This window comes from Volvox carteri (assembly GCF_000143455.1).
Source record: "Volvox carteri f. nagariensis unplaced genomic scaffold VOLCAscaffold_79, whole genome shotgun sequence".
Taxonomy (NCBI): Eukaryota; Viridiplantae; Chlorophyta; class Chlorophyceae; order Chlamydomonadales; family Volvocaceae; genus Volvox; species Volvox carteri.
The window spans coordinates 169,178-194,210 of record NW_003307622.1 but is presented as its reverse complement, the minus strand read 5'-3'; the positions used below and the strand labels follow the sequence as shown (position 1 = coordinate 194,210).

The 25,033-nt window shown below is 58.3% G+C and overlaps 3 protein-coding genes across 3 annotated transcripts in view; 1 reads left to right on the top strand and 2 right to left on the bottom strand.

The window, feature by feature from the left end:
- The window catches only part of VOLCADRAFT_107809 (uncharacterized protein), a gene marked incomplete at its 5' end in the record, with an annotated part of 4,733 nt that extends 574 nt beyond the window's left edge, over positions 1 to 4,159 (bottom strand). The window contains 4 exons of the mRNA XM_002957743.1: positions 1 to 739; positions 1,151 to 1,238; positions 1,405 to 1,481; positions 3,503 to 4,159. Of these exons, the coding sequence (XP_002957789.1) occupies positions 626 to 739; positions 1,151 to 1,238; positions 1,405 to 1,481; positions 3,503 to 4,159 (936 nt within the window). The 3' untranslated portion in view covers positions 1 to 625. The remainder of the gene's footprint in view (positions 740 to 1,150; positions 1,239 to 1,404; positions 1,482 to 3,502) is intronic.
- Positions 4,160 to 5,819: 1,660 nt separating this feature from the next.
- VOLCADRAFT_98912 (uncharacterized protein) lies at positions 5,820 to 13,925 on the bottom strand (the record flags this gene model as incomplete). The annotated part of the gene is made up of 14 exons (XM_002957742.1): positions 5,820 to 6,022; positions 6,678 to 6,846; positions 7,118 to 7,325; positions 7,804 to 7,991; positions 8,233 to 8,391; positions 8,615 to 8,785; positions 9,489 to 9,617; positions 10,166 to 10,195; positions 10,533 to 10,585; positions 10,742 to 10,973; positions 11,380 to 11,598; positions 12,095 to 12,236; positions 12,810 to 12,865; positions 13,716 to 13,925. 14 exons carry the CDS (start codon positions 13,923 to 13,925, stop codon positions 5,820 to 5,822), a joined length of 2,169 nt encoding a protein of 722 aa, XP_002957788.1.
- Positions 13,926 to 14,261: 336 nt separating this feature from the next.
- VOLCADRAFT_98911 (uncharacterized protein) lies at positions 14,262 to 24,776 on the top strand (the record flags this gene model as incomplete). The annotated part of the gene is made up of 13 exons (XM_002957767.1): positions 14,262 to 15,054; positions 15,571 to 15,802; positions 16,204 to 16,702; positions 16,903 to 17,608; positions 17,814 to 17,983; positions 18,285 to 18,353; positions 18,683 to 19,921; positions 20,582 to 20,688; positions 21,107 to 21,258; positions 21,935 to 22,127; positions 22,487 to 22,585; positions 24,590 to 24,686; positions 24,759 to 24,776. The coding sequence occupies 13 exons, from the start codon at positions 14,262 to 14,264 to the stop codon at positions 24,774 to 24,776; spliced, it is 4,374 nt and encodes a 1,457-aa protein (XP_002957813.1).
- Between the last annotated feature and the right edge of the window lie 257 nt (positions 24,777 to 25,033).

Genomic DNA, 25,033 nt, shown 5'->3' with positions numbered 1-25,033 from the left:
TAGGATGTGTGTTGTGTGTGACTCGTGTCCTGTGTGTTTCAGTTTGGGTTATTTCGCCTCAGTTTTGCGCGTGTCGTGTCTTGACTTCTGTTTTTTTCGGGGTATTGCGTGTTGCATGTTGTGTATTTTCGCGTTCTCTTGCGTTCTTTTGTCATCCACCGAGTTTGCTTTCCGTGCCTTAGGCTTTTGGTTTGCGTACTCTTTGTGGATGTTTTGGACACGTTCGTTGGGATATATACCGGTTCCTCAGACCGGCAAGTATAGGTGTCGTGCGCCTTATTTAGGCCGGTATCCAGTGCGGGGAAGGTTTTGCCTTGACTCCGGTTCCCTTTTGCCTTCCCCTCGTTAGCCTGGTACCGATTTCGTTCAGGGAATCGGAGCGGCGCACGACTTAGCATAGTTTGTACTTTGGTCGCATCGAGGCCGATGCTTGAGCTAAGCAGGGGGGCATGTTAGGTTTTCTTGTTAGTTGTTAAGTCGTTAACTTTACTCGTGGACGATCATTTGAGATACGGATAATGTACGACCTTCCGGCGCCGCCTAGGCTCTGGATAACTATTTAAGTCGTTGTTGTTGTTTAGTTTGTTATGTCATCATTGTTACATCTTGTAGGTTGTTAGCTGGCTTAAGTCGCTCGGCCCTCTTTGTAATCATCGTGGCATCCCAACGAGAAACGGAGCCTATGCCCTTTCAGCCTGCGCGCACCGGCGATGTCGGAGTGCATTCCTTTTTTGCAGTACTGCAAATGTACAAGTAAGGCCGAGTGTGTACGGGAGACGAGTGAATCTAATTTTAGATTCCTGGCCAAATCGGGACAGGAACCAGTAATTTTTTTCTGGGGCAAAGCAGTTTTGGTTGTGTTAGGGAATAACCAATATTTGAACTCAACATTTCAGCGCCTTGCGTTTTGACTTGGTCGTGCGGCCTGACTGACTGCGCTTCCTTTGTCGTTCACTTCGCATTCTCATCTTCATCTCCATCATCATCATCACCATCCAGCTTATGCTGCTTGCAGCAAACTATTTGACATGACCTTGCTGTTGGGATGTACGACAACGAGTGAGCTGCATTGTACGGCGCAGAAGACATGTGCGCCCCGCGCTTAGGGCGCGCAAGCACTGCGATGTGTTCACCCAACGATTGGACCCACCATCGCCATCGGCCGGTTGCTGCTCTGCATCATATCTGCCGGTGTGCTGTTCCCTATTGCGTCGTCCTTTTTTGTCTTTGGCCCCCTCCTGCGCGGCCGCATTCGCGTTTTGGGGGGTGGCACACCCCACTTGCCCGGCCGCCGTGCCGCCCCGCCAGTTCTGCGCACATCGGGCCCCTGCAATGATGCGGGTGCTGAGCGAGCACGATATGGTGCTGTACGACACCTTGATTAGACTGGAGAGATGCACTGACGAGCGTTTAAGGAGTTTGGAGTAGGCTGGCGCAGAGTAATTTGAACTCAACATAGTGGCAGAGGCCGCGGGCGGGGTCTGGGGGGTTGACGGGGGGGGGGGGGTAGGAGCGCGCGTATCAGATACATTGTGCGAGGTAGGATGGTGCTTTTAGGCGATCTGGCAGCCCTTGAGGCCACGGCTCGTATTGGGCGGTTTGCAGGTACGGGGAACGCAACCCAAGACCACGTAACACACACAGACACACACACAGATACATTGTTGCGGGTTTAGTGGCAGGGGTAGTAAGGGTAGGGGCAGGGGTAGGGGTACTGGCGATCGACATCGTCATTGCCAAAAGGTTATCAATGTCACCATTTACATGCTGATGGTGCTACTGCTGATATGGGTGCCGTACTGTACGGCTGCTTTCGCTGTCGCCTGCCGTAACAAACCCCAGGTCCATTTGCTCTTACCCCTTCTTCTTGCAAATCCCCAATCCATTCCTTCACTGTAAAGAGTACAATATATATATATGTGTGTGTGTGTGTTCGGCTGGCAAGACCGCGACAATGAGGGACTCGTACTTGTGTGTATGGGTACATGTTCTGTGAGCATGTATGTTGTCCTGTGGGTCCCTGAGCATGGACGTGTGTAAGAACGTCTGCGTGGGAACTGGAGATTCCCACATCTTCGGTGTGCAGCCACCGCGCTGGCGGCGCAGTGGTGATGATGTCGTCCACGTGTGACAGCCTCACCTCTTGGAGACACGCCGTCATAGGTCCAGAAGTGAATGTGTGTGTGTGTGTGTGATGATGCCCCACAGCCCTGTGGGGCATATGTCTGTCTGTACGTGTGTCACTTAACAGGGTTTAGTTCGTAACACATACTGCCTCAGCTGGCAGGTGGGCAGGGGGCTTTTAAGGACTTGGGCTATGGAAAGAAAGCCACATTAGGAAATCCCCAACCGACCCTAACCGCTAAAACAAAACACACATAAACGCACACGCACACGCTTCCCCAAGACCAAGCTGTTTGGAGAGCCTTTCTCTCACATTCACCACCATTACCGCAACCACAACCATATTCCATCGTCGCATCGCAAGTTTTTCCAACCCTGATAAACCCGGTTCCTGTGGTTGGCGGGGTGGGGGTTATTTCTCCTCTTCCCCGCGCACACCCGGGCTGTAGTTGTCCGTGGCTGGCCCGTATTTGCAACGTAGAAAGCAACGTATATTCGAAACAAACGAACAAATGAATGAATTTCAGGTTACGGCGGATACCGTGCGACCGACATGCGACACCACAGACCCTTAGCACCGCCACCACCACAATCACCACCATTACCACCACCATTACCGCACCGCATCCGGGAACTTAGTTGGGCTTTCCTTACCTCTTTTCTCCCACTCCTCCCACTCCTTCTCAGACCTCAACCCCTACCGCCTGTCTGTCCGTCCGTCTCCCTGTCTGTCTGTTCATCCGTACAAGTATGTCCGTCCATCAGTACATTCCTACATGAAGAGCCTCGCATTGGTTCGTATACGCGCTGCCGTAACGTACGGCACTTCAAGAATGCGCACCCAGCTCCGAATACGTCCTGGCAGTGAGATCACCCCTCCTCCTCCTCCTCCTGCACCCTCCTTTTCCGCCTGAGCTGCCACCCTCGCGGCCAGGTCCACTCCGAAGAGCTGGCGGTACAATCGATTCGCGGTTTCATCCCAGGTCAATCGTTCGCAAAACTCATGCAATGTACGAGCAAAGGCAGCTGCCTCCTCGTACGACATAACGGCGGAGGGCGCTGCGGTTGGTGATGATGCACGCTGCTGCTGCTGCTGCTGCTGCTGCTGCCGGCTCTGTAACCAGTCGTGTAGTGTGTAACTGCTGCTGCTGTCTACCCCAGCACTGCCGCCATTGCTGCTAATGCTGGTGCTACTGCTGCGACCGCTGGAGGGGTTGCAGTTGTAGCTGCTGCTACTGCCGCCACTACCGTCTGCGGGGCCCCATGCCTGGTAGAGTCCCACACCGCTGCCATCCACCAGAAGCACGAATCGGTGCGTGTAGCTCATGGTGCTGCTGCCGCCGCCGCCTCCTCCTGCTGCTGCTGCTGCTGCCCCTACCCCTGCTCCTGCTCCTGTTCCTGCTGTTGCTGCTGATGATGATGTATGCGTTACAATCGAAGTTGAGCCGGTGGGGGCACTCCAGGGTCGGAGCTCTGCGGAGCGGAGTGCTGCAGTGTCCACCAGCAGCACCACCAGGCATGTGGAGGACGACGGCACGGTGAGACCCCCGGAGACGGCGCGGCCGGCGTCGCCCGCCCGCTGTACGGCAATGGCCTTGCTGAGGGCTGCCGACAGGTCGGCGGAGGGCTCCCTGCGGACTTGTGTCATAGAGGGCATGCCGCCGAGCTTTCTGCTGTTGAAGGCGGCGGCACGGACGCGGGAATCTAAATCCTCGAGGTCTGAGCACAGCAGTGTGACAAACTCTGCCGCACGTTTGCTATCATCCCAGGGGAGCTGGTCAACAAGGGTTTGGACAAAGAGGTGGTCGTGGACCTGGGCGCTGACGATGGCGTGCAGGTCGGCTTCCTTGGGGAGAGATGGCGGAGCCTGCAGCGGGCCGCCCCGCACGATGGCTTGCAGCGGTATTTTGATGGCATTGGTGCAGATGCGGTAGCGCAGCGCGGCGAGGTGCGGTCCATCGGCGAAAAACTTTAGGAGGACATCGCGCAGTGCGGCGTTAGGGCTGTCCTTAGCGGTGGACGGGCGAACAGGCATTTTGAATGCTCTCAGGAGAGGCGCGTTTGGGTCATGACACCTAACGGTGCAGAAACTGGTAACAGGGTCGTGGCCTCGATGTGCAGATAGGCCATATAATCATGTACATGTCGAGCCACTCGGCCTTAAAATTTCAGGGCCAATTTGAGCCAACAATGTGAGGGCCAGATTTTAAACACAATAATAGCTCCATTGCAAATGTTCTTAGAGTTGCATGCTCCAACGTTGAAAGGCCTTATCCTCGGGCGGAAACCTTCCTTGCGGAAATCAGTATTCAGAACATCCAAATGAGCCAGGCCTATAAACACATTTATATCTGAATGTGTGATGTCTATGCAGAGCTAGAAACGTTCTGCTCACGAGTGCTTCGCGGACGAGCAGCTCTGGTAATCCCTACCTAGGCCACTTTTGTTTTCCTTACCTAGGGGAAAATGTTGCGGATCTACTTGGCCGATCCGTTATTATTAACTCGCGGATGAGCTATTCTTCTAGACAAGCTTTCAGCTTATCCACACTTCCGAGATGTCAGCACGTCTCAAGCTCCCTACGAAACAGGTAGAAGCTCGTAGTATCATTAAATTAGTATAATAGTAATGATCATCAATCCAATATAAGGGAAATATAAATGGGAATGGCACGCGAGGATCACCGCACAGGAAGCCGAAACGATGCCACCGCGAGATGCTGTAACTGCGCTTTCCATTCGACGCAATGCCACTCCTGGAGCGCTTGTAATTGTTAATGCATCTATGGACCTTGTGTCTGGGGCAGATGCGCAATCAGTGGCGCCACAGTTACAGTAGATGGATACAGCAAGAAGACGTACGCGTATGATGTTAAGCCCCCCCGCAGTCTTCATTTGCACAAATACACGGCAGCCGTGAGTCACTCCAATAGGTGCATCTCTTTGGCTCTTTGGCTCTTTTTGGCTCTCGTCCACACGTTGGACGTTGTCGTCCCGAGAACAACCCAGTGTAACTGCTGCGTTTTCAACTTTCTAAATCTACCGTCTACCAGGTTCTTTCCCTGCACTTTGCTACACGGACGGTTGAATGGGACAAACAAAAAACGCGCAAGCCCCGAAACCGACCTTTGCAGTTAAACCCCTAAAACACAACATACAGCCCTGCCTCTCACACCCCTGCTGATGCTGCTACTACTGCTGTACAGATGTGAGTGTACAACACCGCAACGCTCGGTAACAGAACTACCCTACCCTACCCTACCCTACCCTACCCAACCCAACCCATAACAGAGGACCATCTACCCACACCCCACCCACCACCAATAAACCGCCATCACCGGGTGAGGGAGCGCCAGGCCTTAACTCAATACTCCGAGACGCCGCCCACAGCTACCCAGGTAAATTCACATTTCCCACAGATCCCACAGCTCCCGGCGTTCGACACCACCACCACCTGGCTCGGCTCAGTTTGCCACAGCAGCTTAACACCACCATCTTCCTCCTCCTCCCGACCCGTCCACATCCCCCCATATCCACTCTTCCCCTGGAAGCAGCAGCTTCACTCGTTCGTGGTTCGTCTTTCCCCCCCCCCCCATATCCCCCCCTTGTCCTCTTGCCAGCAACAGGAGCACACTCCCCGGCTCCCCGGCTCGCATCATACCCCGCTGGAGCTCACTCACTCACTCACTCACTCACTCACTCCGAAACCGCCGTCAAGCCCCAACCCGCCGCGTAGCCGTGTCGGCCGCTGTCCGACAGGGCCTCCGCAGCCGCCGCGGCGATGCGGTGCAGCCGCCGAGCCGCCGACGCGGCCTCCGCCGCCGCGCGGTCCGGTTCACCCCGGACGCGCGCGATGGCCGCCAGCAGCTGCTTGCCCTGAGCCTCAGCCCACAAGTCCCCTGTGGATCGGTCGGTATGTCGGTCGGTCGTATGTCGTGTGCGGTCGGTTAGGAGTGTTAGGGGGAAAGGGTTAGGAACTGGGTGCGACTAGATGCTGCATAAGTCAAAAGAAAGGCAGGCCGACAAAAAGGCCGACATTTTAGGTAGGTGGGGCGTTCTAAGAGAAAGAAAGAGAGAAAAAAGAGAAGGGAAGAGAAGGAAAGAGAAATAACGAGAAACACACGGCAGACGGGGGGGGACCGGGGAACAAGAAAGGATAGGGGGAAGGGTAAGACGAACTACAGGCGATTGACGGCGGGGAGGGAGGGCCGTCCAAGGGAGGGTAGGGTAGGGCGAAAACAGAAACTGGGGGCGAGGGGCGAGGGGCGTGAGGGTACTCGGGTTTGTAAGGGAAGTCAGGGAAGGAAGTAACACGGGGGGAGGTTAAAACCCTGGGCGGGGGGGGGGGAAAACCAAGGAGGCGGGGAAAGACGAACCACAAACGAGTGAAGCGAGGGAGGGGAAGTGAGGCGGGGAGGGGGTTACAGACAAACAGTAAGAGTAAGTCTGTACGGCAGTGCATTAACAAAGACCGAAAAAGCCCAACGAGTTCGCGCACGCTCCTCTACCCCTCCCCTTTCCCCGGGGGGCCCCCACCACCCCCTCATCACCCACCCGCTTGCTGGCTGAGCGTGACAGCTGACTTGGCTGCCTCCGAGGCGGAGTGTGTGTCGGGCTGTCCCGGCTGTTGGCTCATGATGATGGGCGCCAGCTGGTTGAGGATGGCGCAGGTGAGCTGCGTGTGCCCCAGCCGCTTGAACGCCAACTTGAGAGCCCGGGAAAGCTGTAGCAGCAGCAGCACCACCACCACCACCACAGCAGCAGCAGCAGCAGAACCAGCCAATAAATAGGAACTCTAAGCGCGTGTTAGACTGTTATCCCTTATGAGAAGAATGCCCAAGGGCCCCCTCATACACAAGCACACATACATACACATCCACACACACACGCTCATACACACACATACCCATCTACACACACACACATTCGCACACATACCCATCCCCCCCCCCACGCACCCACCCACCCCCCACCCCCCACACACACGCCCTCACCAGTTGATTCGCTGCGGCCAGCTCCCCCTGCTGCTCCAGACATGAAGCACTCGCCAGCATGCAAGCAGCTTCCTCCAGGTTACCCAGACCGCCAACATCCGGACCGCCACCGACACCGCCTCCGCCGCCAGCCACTGCCGCCGCCGCCGCCGCCATGGCACTGCCAGCAAGCTTACCGCTGGCGCTGACAGACGTGGGGTTAGTGGTCCTGGAGGTTCGTGGCACGTGTGCCGTACGTACGTACGTGTGTGGGGGGGAGGGGGGAGGGGGGGAAGGTAAGGGAAAAAAGGGAATGGCGGGACGTAACCTCGGTGTGTTCGTGTCAAAGTGTCGTACCCCCGTAGCGCCCGGGGAACCCCCCGGATGACAATGCCGGACGGCAGATGATCCTGAGTCCTCCTCCACGACCAATCCCCACACACAAACACACCTCAAGGCAGGGCACCAGCTACTCTCCCATCCCCCCAAAACACACACGCACGCACACGTACCATACCTCGACCAACCCTGCAATGCGGTTGGCCTATGCAAACACGCACACACATACACATGCACATGGCACATGCACATCCCCCACAGCCCGTTGGCGTTCACGTGTGCAAAATCCGGTAGCCATTTCTCCCCCCCCTCACCACCCTCACCACCCCCACCACCCGCAGCCACACCCCCACCACACACTCACGCACCCTTCCTGCGCTGCAGCGTAAAAAGGCCCCAGGGCCGCCAAAGCACTTCCCACATCCCCCCCGGCCCCGGCCGCCTGATGTTGCTGGGCTTGGGGGTGTGTATTGGGCCGTACGGACAAATGTACTTCGGCCTCCAGTACGGCAGCCAGGGCGGCTGCAGGCCGACTGGGTGCGTTGCGCCGGGCGAACTGCGCGGGAGCGGTCGTGATTGTAAGTCGGAGTCAAGGGAGGGTAAGGGGGGCAAGGGGAGGCCATCCCTTATGCTCTTTCCGACTCCCTCACTTCAACAACCCACTATGTCTTGCATATAACTCCCTTCCCTTCCCTTTTTTCCTCCCCCCGAACATACATACATACACACATGCATACATATTTACATACATACATACATACATACATGCATACATATTTACATACATACATACACACCTCGAAATGCGCCACAGCCACCGGCAGCTCCCCCGTGGCCACACAGTACTGCCCGGTGACCAGATGCGCCCCGGGTAGGAGACCCCGGAGCAGGGAGGGGAACCGCTCGTGGAGCTGCTGACAACACAGCAAGTCATCCCGGGCGGCACGGAGCTCGGCCTGGAAGGGGAAAAGGGAGTTTTGGTGGGGCGGGGGTTTTTGGCGGGAGAACACCTTGCGTAAGAAAACCACTACCGTCGCCCAAAACATAACTTGCGGAAGTGCAAGCTCCCGGTGGGTGCGACCCCTAGGGGATTTCCTTAGGGGCACCGCCTTGCTCCCCCTACCCCCCTCTCTCGCCCCCCTCCCGCCTCCCTCCCCGGACAACCCCCACCCCCCTTACCTTCGCCAACTCCACTTGAATCTTACACTGCAGCACCAGTGCATGCAGCTGCAAACCCGTCCTGGCATGGTCGACGATCTGATGGGGCAGGCCAGCCTCCTCGACATCCATACCGCCACCTTCGCCCCCGCCGCTGGGGGTCAGGGGATCGATTCCCGCAGCCAGCAACAGCTGGGAGGTGCAGGCCAGACCTACCGGCGGCCAGAGATAACGGATAAGACAAGTGGGTCTCTGTCTGTCTGTGTGTGTGAGAGAGAGTGTGTGTGTGTGTGCTACTGCTGCTGCTGTTGATGATGATACTGATCATGATGGTGGTTGTGGTGGCGCAGAGGTCCCGGAAGCAGCTGCCGACATTCAGAGCACCGACTGGCAAACAGCTGCCGGGGAAATACTGGGGGGAGGTCAGGGAGGAGGCGGATACGGTCCACACATGTCACATACCGGACATACTTCACATCCCCCACTCCAAACAACCTCCCAGAAAAGACAAGATATAAAATAGAGCACTCGCAATTCGTTTCTGTCCATTGGGGGCCCCCTTCTGTCCCTCCGTGGAAAGGTGGTCCTCTGGTCCGAATTCCGCACATCATTCTCCCCTTCCGCCCCGCCCTCCCCTCCCCCCCTCAACACTGTGACGCTATTACTTACCCCCCCACACACACACCACCTGCCATCTCCCTCCTCCCCTACGACGCGCCTGCATCCAAATCTCCCCCTTCCCCCTTCCCCCTTCCCCTCTCTTTCCCTCTCTTTCCCTCTCTTTCCCTCTCTTTACACCTCTCTTTCCCTCTCTTTCCCTCTCTTTCCCTCTCTTTCCCTCTCTTTCCCTCTCTTTCCCTCTCTTTCCCTCTCTTTATACCTCTTTACACCCCACCTCGTTGCAAGTATGCCTCCACCAGGCGCGGCCGTGTGCTGCCGGCACGTAGGGCAGTGGCGCACACCAAACACACCAGCGGCTCCAGGCTGGGAAGGCCAGGCAGGATGTACGGCAGTCGGTTAGCGCCTGTCGGGGGGAAGGGGTTTAGCATTAGCGTTAGCAAAAAGTAAGAAGCCAGCTAACGATTCTTCAAAGTCAAGTGCCCAAGACACGACCAAGGCGCCGTATAGGATCGTATGCGTCCAAATCAATCGACGCAATTGGGTATGAGTTACCCACACCTTGCATTGAAACCCTGGGAACGGCGAGAGGGTCGCTGACGCGGGGGAAGGGGGAAGGGGGAGTCCAAAAGACGAACCACGAGCGAGTGAAGGGGAATAGGGAGGAAAGGAATTTGGGGAAGTGCAGTGGCAGTGGAAAACATGGCAGCGGTGAATCATGTGAGAGGCTCCTGCACAAGTGAACAACAAAGGCTTCAACGACCGCTGCTGGGCCGAGTGACGAGACGCGCGCGCGCGCGCGTGTGTGTGTGTGTGTGTGTGTGTGTGTGTGTGTGTGTGTCCGAAGCGCAAATCGAAGGCCGAAGCAGGCTGGGTGGGTTCGGGGCGCTTCATTTCATACGGCAATATACGTTGTATGGTATACAATAAAGCCTTTATGCCAACTTCCCTCACTTCCGTCAAAGGTACGGGACGGAAGAAGCCCTGTGAGTGGGGTGAGACGCAGACGCGAGACACCGATTTGACACAAGGTACACCGACAGGAAGGCCGAATGAGGACAGGCAACCCGGCCGGCTGGAACTCATTGCGGAACCCATCGGAAAAGGACCCATCATATCACATATCACAACAATCTTCTTCGCACATTCGGGCAACACCCCCCCCCACAAGGGCTCTTGCTGGCGCGCGGTCCATGCAACGGTCCATGCGCGCTTGCCATGCGCAACATGCAAAGCACACAGCCGCTAGCCCGCTACCCCTTTCTCTCCACCACCATCACCATCAACCCAGGTTCCCCTCAGGTCCCCCACATGTACCCACCTTCGCGGCGGGCTCTCGCCCATCTAGCACAGAGTGCAGATTTTCATCTTGCCCTTGACGGCATGCCGCAACCCACAAGGGGATGCGGAAACACCCGCCACCCGCTACCCGCCAACCCCCACCTTAACCCTTCACAAGTTTTGAACCTGCAGTCGCCCGCAGTCTCCGTTCTTTCTTCGCACAACCACAACGGACAACCCCCGACCCACCTTGCTGCCACTGCCCTTGACCCTGCTGTTGTTGTTGTTGTTTGATTTGCTGCAGCAGGGCCTCAAGTCGTTCCAGCACGGGCGGCGGCGGCATATCGGGCCCGTCAGGGTCGGGAGGGGCCACGGCGGCGGCGGCTGTTGCCGGTGCCGATTGCTGTTGCTGCTTTGGAGCCCCCTGCGGTTCGGCTTTGACCACCTCCGTAACCTTTCCCAGACGTAGCAAATACAGTACCTGAGAAAAAAAAGGGAAAGAGAGGAATACAATGAGAGAAGCCGACGGCACGGGGGGGCGAACCGGAAAATTTTCCCAATTGGGTCTGTCTGTCTGTCTGTCGGATGCCGGGCAGGCACTGCCCCACACTGCCCCGCACTGCCCGGCACTGTCGAGCACTGCCCGGCACCGAGCAGTGTAAGGTTAGGGCTTCTGACGACATGCCACAGCAGGCAGGCAGGCATCGAGAAGACGGAGGCGGAGGCGCATCAGAAACCGTGGGAGAAATACACACACGCGTTGGCCAGATGACCTCATCCCAGTTTGGCGCTTTCGACGCCGAACTGGCCCTCCCGCCCCTGCCCGGCCCCCGCCTGCCCAATCCCTCCGGCGCCAAACCCTCTCCCCCTTGTCGCTCTTCACCTACCTGCAACAGGCTCACGTGCAGCAGCACGTGCGGATGCCAATACGGATCCAGACCACCACCACCACCACTACCTGTCGCGCCGGTACCCCTCCCCACCGCCGCCGCCGCCGCTGTCGCCGTATCCGTGAGGGCAGTCCGAAGGGAGTTCAGCGCTGAGTCAACTGCTGCATGGTCCCAGCGACCCAACGCTAGCTGCAGCAAGATGAGCAGGAAGATGACCTGTCGGCCGAAAAGGGAAACCCCCGGGCCCCGGAGTGGTGGCCGGGGGGGAAAGACGAACCACGAACGAGTGAAGCTGCTGGTGGCCGGGGGGAAGAGGAAGTGAAGGGCCATGAATAAAAACAGACGTCGTGCAAGGTACCAAGTGCAGGTCTACAGAGTGGTGCCCTGCAGCTACTGCCACCCCCAATGTTACCATCAAAGCTCTCCCAGGTACGACATTTCAGGTTATGCAACGAAGGGGGGGGCCCCGGGCGGGTAGGCAGGATTTGGGAAAGGAGGGGGATTCCCGCAACGACGGGAGGTGTGTTTCAGCGGGATTAAGGGACCGGAGGACTCCCATCTCTCGGCTTTACCGCATCTCTTTCCCCCAGGACGTATTCCTCTCCCCCTCCCCACCCTTCTCACTCTCTCTCTCTTTTCCCCCCTCTACCAACCCCCTTCCCTGTCCTCCTAAGCCCCAGTCTCCCACAAAACACACGACGCGGCTTTTTACCTTTTGTTCCTGGAGCACGTTCGCCTCCGCGACCGCCAGCCCCTCCCGAGCCGCCAGAACCGCCTCTTCCCCCCGACCACACCGCGCGTGGACAGCCGCGGCACGCTGGGCAAGACGACACATCCACGCGCACACGACCGGCCTGTTTGGCGGCGGCCGCGAAGCGGGTGCAGCGGAACGGGGTTGGGGGGCGGTTAACTGAACTCACAGCGCAGCATACTTGTTAATGCGGCACAGCACAGCATAAAACAGCGTAGGAAGATGCCATAAGACACAATAGCGCCACACACGGCAGCAGCCTCGACGTCTTTCTCCACCCCACCCCACCACAGCTCAGCCCAGCTCAGCCCAGCTCGGACCCCAGACCGGACCGGACCATGGGGCTTATGATGGGCAAATGCAAGTCGTGATGTGCGCTGTAATCCATGACCTGACTGACCCAAATCGCTTAGAGATCGCACCCCAGCACCAATGCTCTCTTCTCTCCCCACAAACCCATCCACAAACCCATCCATCCACCCACCCACCCACCCATCCATCCACCCATCCCACCCATCCATCCACCCATCCATCCATCCACCCACCCATCCATCCATCCACCCACCCACCCATCCATCCATCCATCCACACACACAAACACACGCGCCTCAGCGCCGCTTAAGCATTTCCCCTTTCTCCTCCCTCCCTCTCCTCCCGCAGTTCTGTGGTTGCATACCAGTCGCTGGAGCTCCGGTTAGATTTGGGAAGCAGGTCCGAAATCGCCGTATACGCCTGTCGAGTGGAAGTGTATACTTGTATGGAATGTGAAAGACTGTGTGTGTTTGTGTGTGTTTCGTGGTGGCCGTACGGCCATTTGGGTCAGCTGGTGGACCATTAGGCACAACAGAACGCAGAGGGGGGGCCCCCCGGGGAGGGCGGAAAGCTCTGGTTGGTTGCCCCCCTCGGGCCCCAAAGCAGGCAAGTGGCTTGTTTAAGGCAGAGGAGTAGCCCCCGCGGAAAGTATAAGACCCAGATGCATCGGGGGATGGGGGGGATGGAGGGGGACACATGTGCAGCAAGAAGAAAATAGTCAACTACCGACGCCCAAAACGCCAGCTCCCCGGCGCGTAATTCACGCATAAAGGAATGCAACAAGTGCCTTGGTTATTTGCAAGGTCAAAAAACCAAGTGTCGAAGTTTCGCGGAGGGAAGGGGGCAGGTGGGATGTATGGGGTATTAGGCGCGGGCGTGGATGGACACGAAGCGGCCCAGGGTTCTAGTCCTGTCCCATCCCCGGCGGGCTGGAAGGACATGCAGACTTATGAAAATAGCTTTTTCTTTCATGTTTTGCCTCATGCGTATGGCGCAATGTGTCGGTGTGAACTCTGCTGGGGTGGCATCGTGGCCGCTAACGGTGTGCAAGCTACCGACCTGCAACTCCATAGCCTCCTCCTTTAAGTACTGATAACATGTCCCAAGTTGATCCTGAATTTCTAACTTCAAGCAATAGTTACCAATTAAGCTCCTAGCCAAGATTTGCTGAGGTTGGTGTCATTTGCGCAGGTGCGTGACAGCCGGGTCAGGACCATTATCAGGGCGCTGTCGAGTCCGGACGCAGCAGATGGGCATGCATGGATCATACCGCGCGTAGAAGATGACACAAGGCCTCCTTAAAGTTGTAAGTGTGCTCAAGCAGCAACCGACCCAAGTGCAACCGTGCCTTGGCCTCAAAGTCTGATGGTAACTGCCTATTGGCAAGGGCCTGGAGGCAATGGATTGCCTGTATCGGGCAGCCATCACGTTCAAAGCCGGAGGCTAGTAATGCTAAAGCGTCAGGTATAGCATCGGCCATATTTTTTGACATAGTTCCAGCGTTCCCGCCTGGGTCCTAGTGTCTGTATACTTAAAGTTTGACACAACTGAATTGCAGCTGACTGTTCATGCGTAGGGCTTCCCGCCGCAGAGAGCACAGCATGCAATCCACGTTGTACACATTTGTTGCAAGAACAAAAGATAGATGCTTTACTTCAAGTGGTATACAGTTATGTTTTGATGATTACCTGTGTGCTGGCATGAGACTTAATCTTTGTTCACTGTAGGCCTACGGGCCACAACAAATGTAAATTGATTGCTTCTCAAGCTCCTTTGGGGAAACGAGTTGAATCCGTGCTGTTATAAGAGTTTCACCATGACTGATATTTTCCTTCCAATTTTGAGTTATGATGAGGACCAAAACGAAACGCTCGTGCCGGCGGATGCAACGAACGTTGGCTGCACGAACACAGAAGTTAGCACAAAGCCGGAGAACGATCAGTCACATGCTTCACAGGCAAACGTTTCAGCAAACGCTGGCCACATCAGCGACGCGGCGGAATCTTCCAGCGATGCATCGGCCGTGGCCGGGCCTGAACGAGATCCTAATGTGACTCCCAGCACCACTGAATCCTCCAGAACAATAGCTACAACTCCAGTAATACGGGATGCTAATCAGTTGTCGCCAGCGACAGTATCAGCTTGCGTACATCCGGCTTGCAACACCACACCCCGCACCACAGCCACCTCAGGCGGCCACGCCCCGGCGTCCCCCAACGCCCCTCCCGCGGACCCCAGCTCCATGTCCAAAAGCGACACTAGCGCTGGCACAGCTTCCTCCACCAGCGGCGCTGAAACAACCCGTCCCACCACAGTACCCGCCTCCAAGAGCCGCGGCGCCAGGGAATCCGGCGGCAGCAGGAGCGATGTCACTGCAACCGCCGCCGCCGCAGCTGCTAACGATGCTGACGAGGGCGATGCGGAGCTGTTGCCGTCATCGGCTTCAGACTTCCTGGATGACTTCGAGGCTCGGCGTCGTCGTGCGGTGTTCACTGCCATGTTGTTGCTTCTGGATTGCGGCGCTCGTGACCCCGACCACCTGTCCTACCTGGTAGCCGCTATGAGCGGGGAGGAGCTGCAACAGGTGGCGGAAGAGCGAGCGCTGGCGGGTGGGTCCGGGTGCGGGTGCGGATGTGGTGGTTACGGACATGGGTGTGTGGGTGTGGGTGGGTGGGTGCGCGTGGGTGGATTGGAAGACTGGGGGCCCCAGAGGCCGCCCGGGATGTCCCACTCCACCTCCACTCCACCTTCGCAAGGAAGCCGATCAACGGGTCGTTTGGGCTGTCTATCGCCTTTCGTGATTTCGCTGTGGTTGGGATTTCGCTTTGGCCCCGTTTTCACTTCACCCCCATCCCCGCCGCACTCCCAACCCCTGGCCCGGTGGTTGCGTGTTATTTCCTTGTCACCCTAGTCACCCTCCCACCTACTACCCTGCCTTACTCCATCCTCCTACTCCACACCTCCATAACGACCCGACACACCGCCGGGAACCCCCTTACCTACGGCGGCGGCTGATGTTTCCTTGACCTGTGCATGATCATTATCATCATCATTATCATCATCATCATTATCATCATCACATAAGTCCCCCATCACCTTACTTCACCTCGCCTCGCCTCACTTAGGACGGTGCGGCAATCCGCTGTGTGGAGCCACCCACTGCATCGCCCAACCACCGCCACGGCGGCGCTGGGAACCCGCGGCGGGCTTCGTTGAGCCGCCGCCTCCATCGCACTTCTGCAGTGCTGCCTGCGAGCTGGTAATCGAGTCGTACGCACGGCAGTTGGGTAATAACCCCCTGGAGCGGTTGCAGCCGGGGGTGCGGGAGATGCTGGCGGTTAGCCATGCACCCAGAAGGTGAGAGGGCCGATGGGGCGGAGATGGGGGGTAGAGAAATTGGAGGGGAATTGTCTGCAAGAAACACGGCACGGAAATGAACTTCTGACGTAATTGGGGGCAATGAATTGGGCTGGGTTACGGAAAGGTGGCACACGAACCTCCAGACGTGTTGTAAGCGTGAAGGCGAGGCGGTGAGGGGGTTAACAAAGGTTTGGGTGGGGGAGGGAAACGGAGAATGATTTAGGGGGAAGGAGGAGAGTAGGCGAGAAGAGTTAGGGGAGAGGAGGGGATGGTTGGTGCTGTGGGTCAGGGTGGAGAAGGATGAGGGGGGGAGTTTGTGTAGAAGAAAGGGAAATGTTAATTACTTATTTGGTCCCCGTTGGAAACCTTTTTCTACGCGTGTTTCTTTTGCCGCGCAGGCCGGGCCTGGAGGACGTGGCGGCGCAGGGCGGTGGTGTTGCGACGATGATGGCGGAGGTACGGGAACGCGACCCGACGGCAGCGGCGGCGGCGGCGGTAGCGGGGGGAAGGCAGCTGGACAAACTGGCGGCGGAACAGGCCTCAAGCGGCGCCGCTACCGCCGCCGCCGCTTCCATCGCTGGCGGCAACATACATGAAGCGGTCGAAGGCTATGTGCCCAGGTCCGCCGGGAAGCCGAGGAAAACGTCTTCACAGCCGCCGCAGCCGCAGCCGGTGCCGTCAGCACCTGTGGAGTCGCCCTCCGGCGGTGCGGCCCCACCAGCCCCCCCGCCATCCCCCGCGGGTGCTCTCAAATCCAGTTTGCGGAAGCACAGCTCCCTAAAGGTGAAGGGTGGCGGCAGAGAAGGGGAGGCAGGCGCCACCACAGCGGCGGAGACGGACCCAGCGCCCGCAGCGGAAGCGGATCGGGAGCGGAAGCGGGTCACGTTTGGGCCCAAGGTGTGTGTGTGTGTGTGTATGGGGGGGAAGGAAGACCATATGCAAGGAAACCTGGAATGAACACACAAACACGAAAACACACAGGGCAGTTTCTGCCCACGGTTCATATGATTAAAACACACACATATACAAAAACACGCATATACACGCGCCCCGTAACTACGACCAACTTTTTTTCCTGTCGCCGCGCACACATGCAGATCGTGTACCGTATGTCCGCGGACCCCTCCCGTCGCACCGCGTCCTCGTCAACTAGAAGCAAATTGAGGGCGTCATCTGCACCAGCACCAGCATCATTAGAATCGCCATCTGCTCTACAACCACCAACATCATCATCATCAGCAGCAGCAGCAGCAGGACAATCACAAGCGCCATCGCCTTCACCAGCACCAGAACTACCGGCACCGTCATCATCGTCACCGTCACCCTCACAAGCACTGTCACCAGCAACGTCAGCACAACATGAACCATCCCCAGAACAACAACAACAACAACAACAACAACAGCAACTATCACAGCCGGCAGCGCCACCATCATCATCACAACAACAACCACAAGCAACAGCACAACCACCGCAACCGTCATCCATGGTGAGCGCCATCGTAGAACAACCCCTACTGCTCTTCGACATGGAAGAGGAAGACGAGGAGGAGGAGTTGGAGGAGGAGGTGGTGGACGGTGGCGGAGGTGACGGTGGCGGCGGCACTGGCGGCAGCAGTAGCAGCGGGGGCCCGGGGCGGCCACAGCGGCCGCGACCTCGTGCGCCCCGGTGTCAACGGGGCCCGGCGGCGGGGTCCCACGGGACTCTTCGTTTTGTGGAGGCGGCGGAGGTGTTGGAAGCAGTGGCGACGGAGGTGGAGGCGGAGGCAGCAGCGGAGGCGAGACGGACGAGTGGGCTGCGGACGGGTGAGGGGCTGGCGGGGGCACCCGCACCCGCACCTGCGTGTTGTCGTACTCCTCCCGAAGCGCCCCGTGCTGCCCCTCCTCCCGAAAACCCTTGCGCCATGCATTTTCATTACGCAACCTTTTTTGCTGTTTCCTCACTACCCATCTAACCACCTTTCCACCCCACCTCCACATCCTTATCACCTCCGCTACTACTGCGCTGCAGAGGAGCACACTCCAGGGAGCGCTGATGCTACTGCCGCTGCAGCCGCAGTCACGCCACCTCGCGCCATGCGGCTGTGGTTCCCCCCTTCGGCCGGGGGCACCGGCGTCGGGAGGAGAAGACGTGGTGCAGGCAGCGGAGCCGCCCAACGCCCTCACCCTCATGCTCCTGCGGTAAAGCCGCCGCCGTCGCACCCTCACCAGGCAGCCGCCGCCGCCACCACCAGTAGCACCACCGCGGATAACGACAACAGCAACAACGGCGCCGCAACCGCCACAACCACTGCCAACCGACACGCCTCCTCAGCCCCGGCGCCCTCCGACTCCCCTTTCGCTGCCGCCGCCGCCGGGGCGCAGCTCCAATCAGTTCCAGCGAGGGAGACAGCAGTGGCGATGACGGCAGCGAGCTCCAGTGAGCCCCGGCTAGTTCCGTACACGCCCCCTGCCGTACATATCCGGCCATCTGAACCAGCAGCACCGGCAGGTAGTGGTGATGGCGGCGGCGCTGGTGCCGGTGCTGGTGCGAGTGCTGGTGCCGGTGCTGGTGCGAGTGCTGGTAGCGAAAACGGGTCGGTTGGGTCGGTTGCGGAGAGTACCCATGCGGCAATGCCAGGGGCCTCTCCAAGCCAGGAGAACCGCCCGGGCCAGGACCAGCACCAGGACCAGACCGCTGCCGCTCCAACAGCCACCGTAGCCCCTTTCGGCCGGGCCCCCCACGCTGCTGCATCTGCCCATGCTGCTGCTGCTGCTACTGCTGCTGCTGGTACCACTGCGAAGGGGTTACGGCGCTTCCTGCCCAACGTATCTCAGCAGCGCCGCAAAGTGGTGTTCCTGGACGTGGCGTCACCTGGCCATCGCCCGGCACCTGCGCAGGGGCACGGGAAGGAGGAGGGGGGCCAGGAACCGGGCACAGGGCAGGCACAGGCACAGGCGCCGGAAGCCCTAGAGGGCGTACGACCAGGTGCGGGTGGGCCGCGGGAACGTTTTGCGCAGATTGCGCCGCAGCAGGGCGGATTGACAGTGGCAGCAGCGGCAGCGGCAGCGGGGGGCCGAGGGGCGGTGCAGACAGGGGCACCTGGGGTGATCGAAGTGGCGGCGCGGCCGGCTGCGGTGGTGGTTTCAGCTAAAACAGCAGCAGAGTTGGGGGAGGAGGAGGAGGACGTGGCGCCGCTGTCAACAGCAGGAGTACCTGCCACGGCCACGGCAACGGCGATGAAGCGCAAGGGAGCGGGGGCAGCGGAGGCGGAGGCGGAACCAGCAGCGGCAGCGGCACGGCCGCCGGACGTCGTCGGCGAGCCCGGTATCGACGACATCAACGCAGCAGCCTCACACCCTCCTCCTCCTCCTCAATCCTCCGCGCGCACTGTCGCCGCAAGCACGTTTACGGCTCCCAACGCGAGCAAGGCGCTCCGAAACCCGGGTCTCACGCTCACTGACCCCTGGGCTCCGTGGGCGGAGCCGCCGCAGTCTGGCGGCGGCGGCGGCGGCGGCGGCAGCACTGCCGGTGCTGGCGGGGGCCCCAAGGTCCACGTGATTCATGTCCGTAGCGGTAAACGGGCTTCCGGCGCCGGCGTGCCCATTCCCCCGGAGAGTCAGCCGTACTCCCCCGAGGAGGACGAGCAGTACAACGATGAGGAGGAGGAGGCGGAGGACGAGGAGCTGTACCATGAGCGGTTCGTACATGATGACCGTGATGCCGATGAGTTGGCGGATGATTTGTATGCGGGGACGTTGGCAGGCGCGGATGAGGAGGAGGAGAGGGAGGCCGAGGAGGAGGAGGAGCGGGAGGGAGGGAAAGGAAGGAGAGAGGAGGAGGCGGAGCAGGAGGAGGAGGAGGAGGAGGTGCTGCAGACAAGGAAGAGGAGCGGGGGCGGGAGCCGAAGCACCAAGGGAGATGGTACGGTGCCGCATGGAGTTGTACGGACGCGCCGCGGTGGCGGGGCGGCGGGAATGGTGGAGGCAGCGGCGGGGCAGGGAGCCAACGCCAATCGTGGAGGCAGTAGCAGCTTGTGGAAGACGAAGCGGCAGCAACAGCAGCGGGAGGCGCGTGTTGTTGGCACTCTGAACATGCCGCCGGCGGCGGCGGCGCCCACCAGCCCCACAGCAGGTGAAGTGCGAGAGGCCGCCGGCGGCGGCGGCGGCGCCGCTGCCGACAGCTCTTCCCCCAGCGACTTTCATAGCACCCACCATCTGAAGCGATCACCATGTCAGCAACAACAGGAGCAACAGCGTCAAGAGCAGGCCGAGCCGCAACCTTGCTGTTGTCCTGATAGCCTCCACTATAACCACCACCACCACCAACAACAACAACAGCAACATCAACAGCAACGACAGGAGCAACAACAACAAAGCGATGCAGCAGTAGCGGCAGCAGCACCAGCGGACGCCGGGCCGGGATCAGCCGCCATCGCTGCAAGAGTTGCAGCTGCAGCTGGCGCAATGAGGAGCGCCGGCGAGGCGCCTGGTCAGGTGTCCGGGTTGCTGCAGCCACCTTCGGCTGCGTCTGCGGTGCAGCCGCCTTCCCAGCCTGCTCTATGGGAGGGCGTCGGAGCTGCTGCCGATGGCGGCGATGTTGCTGCGGCCGTCAGCGGTGGCGATGGTGATGGTGGTGACGGTATTGGCCGCGGTGCAGCCGCTGCTGCTGCCGGCACTGCCATTGTTGCCATCGCCGCGGCCGCCGTGGAAGGAAGTGTTGGTGATCCTGATCCTGATGCGGATGCTGATGTTGACGCGGATGTTGACGCTGATGCTGATGCGCCCATACCCTTGGAGCCTTGGATGCTCCGTGACGACCTGGACTCCCTGTCGGAGAATGATGGTGATGGCGAAGACGGTGCGGGCTCCAGTGCGTCTGACTCCGCTGAAGACTACAATTACAAGTGCGTGAGTGCGTGGGGGGGGGTTCCTGTTTTCGAAAGAGGAGAAAGAAAGGAGAGGAAGAGGAGGAGCTGTCAGGCGATTCTCTGGGATGGGGGACGGGATGGGGTAGGGGATGGGGAGGCGAGAAAAAGAGGTTAATGCGGAATTGATAAATTTTCAAGGCTGGAAGTGGTGCGTCGTTGGACATCGAGTAAGCGTTTGTAGTTGCAACCCCTAGTGAGCTTATGAGCTTTGTGTACCTAGGTATTTGGGTAGGGAGGTAGGGAGGTATGTGGGTGCATGCGTATGTGTATTCCTTCATTTTCACGAGTCTTGCGTCCCCTAAAAGTACTTTCGGATACGCGGCTGGGCCCGGCCCCCCCCCTATCCCAGCCCCGTCCTTCGTAACCCACAGTCCTTTCATCATCCCTTTCGCAGATCCATGCTGCCGTACTTTCACCGTACGACACAACACTACCATGCGGTCTTGTCGCCGTACAATCAAGTTCAGACGGCGCTTGTGGGTTGGGTCAACAGTCGTACGGTGGCGTTCGTGGTGGGCATCGGCCTAGGGCCTTTGCAAAACCCTGGTAAGCGTCGAGAAGGTTTTTTTTATGATAGGGCTTTATTTATAATAGGTTTGGTTTTATTCTTAGGGTTTGGTGCCTTGGGGTTTGTGCACAGTGCCTATGTTCATGCTTCCACATTCATTCTTGCAAGCCCTTCGATATGCCCGGCCGCTAGCACCCTTCGTCCTGCACCGCGCACCCTCCGTCCTGCACCGCGCACCCTCCGTCCTGCACCGTGCGCCTACCTCTACTTACCTGTACCAACCTCTATTGGTCTATTTGCACTGTGCTGCGTGGCAAGTGCTCTTCTGAGCCTCTCCCCCTTCGCCCCAAACGCAACCCTGGGACAGCAGATCAAACCCAAGTCGCACATTCGGCGGACCTTCGCACCACTTTGCGCCACCCGTTTGCCCCTTCGCCCGTCTGGAGGCGATTACGCTCTCCCTACCTACCTCCTTCCCTCGGGGACCGCCCGCCCTTACTCCCACGCGCCTTCCCCTCGTATTATTTTATTATTCCGGAGGAGGTATCCATCCAACGGTGGCGCCCCCGGGGGCCATCATCAGCAGCTGCCGTTTTGTGGACATTCCCGGCAGTGAACCCTTTCCTTTCCAGCATGCACGTGATTCCCCCCTTGCCTCCCCCCTCCCCGCCCACATACACGTACACATACACACGTACACACACGCGCGCGTAGGTCCTGCACTGGAGGACGACGCGTACTCCGAGGAGGGCCCCGGGGGGATGGCGGCTCCGTGGGCCCTGCAGGCCCGGGGGGCGCTGTTGCAGCTGCTGACGGGGCCGGTACGGGACTGCTGCAGCCAGCTGGCGGTAGGGGTGCCGCAATCCGACCTAGACCGCAAGATGACGGCGCTGGTGGCGTCGTTCAGGTGCGTGCACTTGTACATCTGTATGTGTATATGCGTGTATGGTGCATGTGTGTATGGTGCATGTGTGTATGGTGCATGTGTGTATGGTGCATGTGTGTATGGTGCATGTGTGTATGGCGCATGCTGCAAACCGCCCCCCTTCTTTGTCTCCCACAAAACCACTCTCCTGCTGGCGTTTGTGAGCAGGCGGCGGTTGGCGCCACCCGCTCACCCTTAGCATCGCCCTTCCCCCTTCCACCACACATACACACATACATACACACTCGCCAACTCCGCCTCTCCCTCCGTGTCCCCATGCCCCCTCTCACTCGTCAGTGGTTCGTCGTCTCACCCTCCCACGCCCTTTACTACCACCACAGGCTGTCTGGCCCCGTCCCCAGCTTCAAGCAGCCGCAGTGGCGGCTGCTGGCTCTGGCGCTACTTCACGCTCTGGCGCTGCACCACATTCCTGCCCTGCGGTTCAGCCTCTGTGAAGGTACGTCCGCCGGTGCTGCTGCAACTGTTGCTGCTGCTACTGCTGCTGCTGCTGCCGGTGGTGGTGATCGTACCGGTGCTGCTGCGCGATCACGCCCGCGATCACAATCACACGCAACTGAAGGCGACAGCATTTGCAGCAGCACCACCGCCACCGCCACCACCAACGGCACTTGCAACAGTAGCAATTGCAGTAGCAGTAGCAGTGACGGTACTACTGTAGTGGTGTCGGCGGCGGCGCCACGGCCGCCACGGCTACTGCGAGCTGACGGCGGTCTGCGTCCTCACCCCCGGCTAGTCGCTTTGCTGGAGCGAATCGGCTTCGACGTGCATTACCTGTCCGCCCTCGTGGACCTTTTGGTGTCGCCCGAGTTTTGATTGAGTGGGTGGAATTATTAACGGAGCCCAAAGCTCTTCTCAGACGGTTGCAGACCGGGGTTGTGTGAACAGACCGGGGGGGTGTGAACAGACCGGGGTGTGTGAACAGACCGGGGTGTGTGCTCTCGAGGCGTCACGTTTTTAGACGCCAGCGGAGAGTCCGACAGACAGACAGACAAACAGACGTATCCATGGGCAAATGGATTTGTTCCACCATGCTGTTGTTTTGTTAATCCATGACAATTAGACGGTCGGTCTCGGCCGGTCGGTTGTGCGCGTCCCAGACAATTATTCAGCCTTTTATTACTTTGTTGGGGTATCGTGCGGATTACTGCTTTCCCCTGCTTTTCCCTCTCTCACGCTCTCTCTTTGTTTGGCACTTTCTGGGTTTGAAGCAGGATGTATGTATGTATGTATGTATGTGTCTGTTACATTCATGTAATTATCTGAGGTGCAGGGCTGGCGACATGTGGTCATAGTTGGCTTGTTGACTTTTTGGGTGTGTATATATATATATGCAGCGCCACCCCCGGATGGAGGGGCTGCGGAGTGGCTGCGTAGAATGTTGGCAGTCTGAGTCGGGGTCGGGAGCACACAAGACTAACCGACTTGTGCTGTGTGCTCCCGACCCTTGCGCTGTGTTTCGGCTTCGGCCCCCGGCTCTCGCAGCCCACAGTGTAATCTAAGTCATATTATATAACATGTGTATATACCTGCGGGCTTGGGGTTGTTGGATATGGGGGTACATGGGGGGCCTTGGCGGTGTTCAAAGAATCAGTTGCTATGGTAATTCCAGGACATAGGAGCGCGTCAATTATGTCTGTACGTGTGTTGCGGTAGAGAGAGAGTGTGTGTGTGTGCGTAGCGAAGAGTAGCATGCGTCCGTGCTAACCCAAACACGGGGCAGTTTCGTTGGCAAAGACTGGAGTGTATGCGCCATCAATGTGGACGGTGTGTGTTCTGGTTTGGGTGGCGGTAGTGGTGGTAGAGGTAGTGGTAGGGGTAGTGGTAGAGGTAGTGGTAGGGGTGAGGAGGTAGTCTTGGAGTAGTGAGTGGTGGGTGATTTTTACCAGACATTGTCTTTGCAGGATCAGCAGCCGTGGTCAGGGAAAGAGCGGAGAGGGGACGTCGAAAAACGGACGAAAATAAAATATATGTGATAGGTCTCTCCTGCTGGAGTCTGAACTACTGTGTCATCCATTATGCATGATACATACATACATACATACATACATACATACATACATACATACATACATACATACATACATACATACATACATACATACATACATACATACATACATAATACCAAATGGTGTATTCACTGCAGCGCCATCCCAGGATGGAAGGGCTGTGCAGTGGCTGCGTGGTGTGTTGGCAGTCTGAGTCGGGGTCGGGGTCGGGAGCACACAAGACTAACCGACTTGTGCTGTGTGCTCCCGACCCTTGCGCTGTGTTTCGGCTTCGGCCCCCGGCTCTCGCGGCCCACAGTGTAATCTAAGTCATACATACATACCAAATTTAAGTATCTACATATATTATATATATACTTATATAATATATATTTCATGCGGTCAAACGGCGGCGGCGGCCATGTGGCTGGACAGGGCGCTACAGCTGCTGCCTGGCGGTCGGCCTACCGTACGTGAGTGTACTGTGCCGTACACGTGCGCGCCTAAACTAGACATAGACGACACCTTACAGGTAGGTGTGCTTGTTGCAATGTGCGCTCTTCCCACCCTACACGGCTATGATGTGCCATTCCGGTGCTTACAGGTGCGAACACGTCAGTGATCCGCTGGTTCCATCCATACAGCCAACTCCCTCACACCCTCCCCCCCTTTTACGGAACGACTAACCTGCCCTCCATAGACCATGATGTCCAGTATTACCAACATTACACAGCCAGGTACTTGCCCACCGGGATCCAACTTCTACACCCTGCAAGGTCGAGTCACCGTGACCAATAAAACACACATACATACATGCACACCGTATACACGCCATGCATTCCACAACCGCGACATCCTCCTATATAAACTTACAACCAT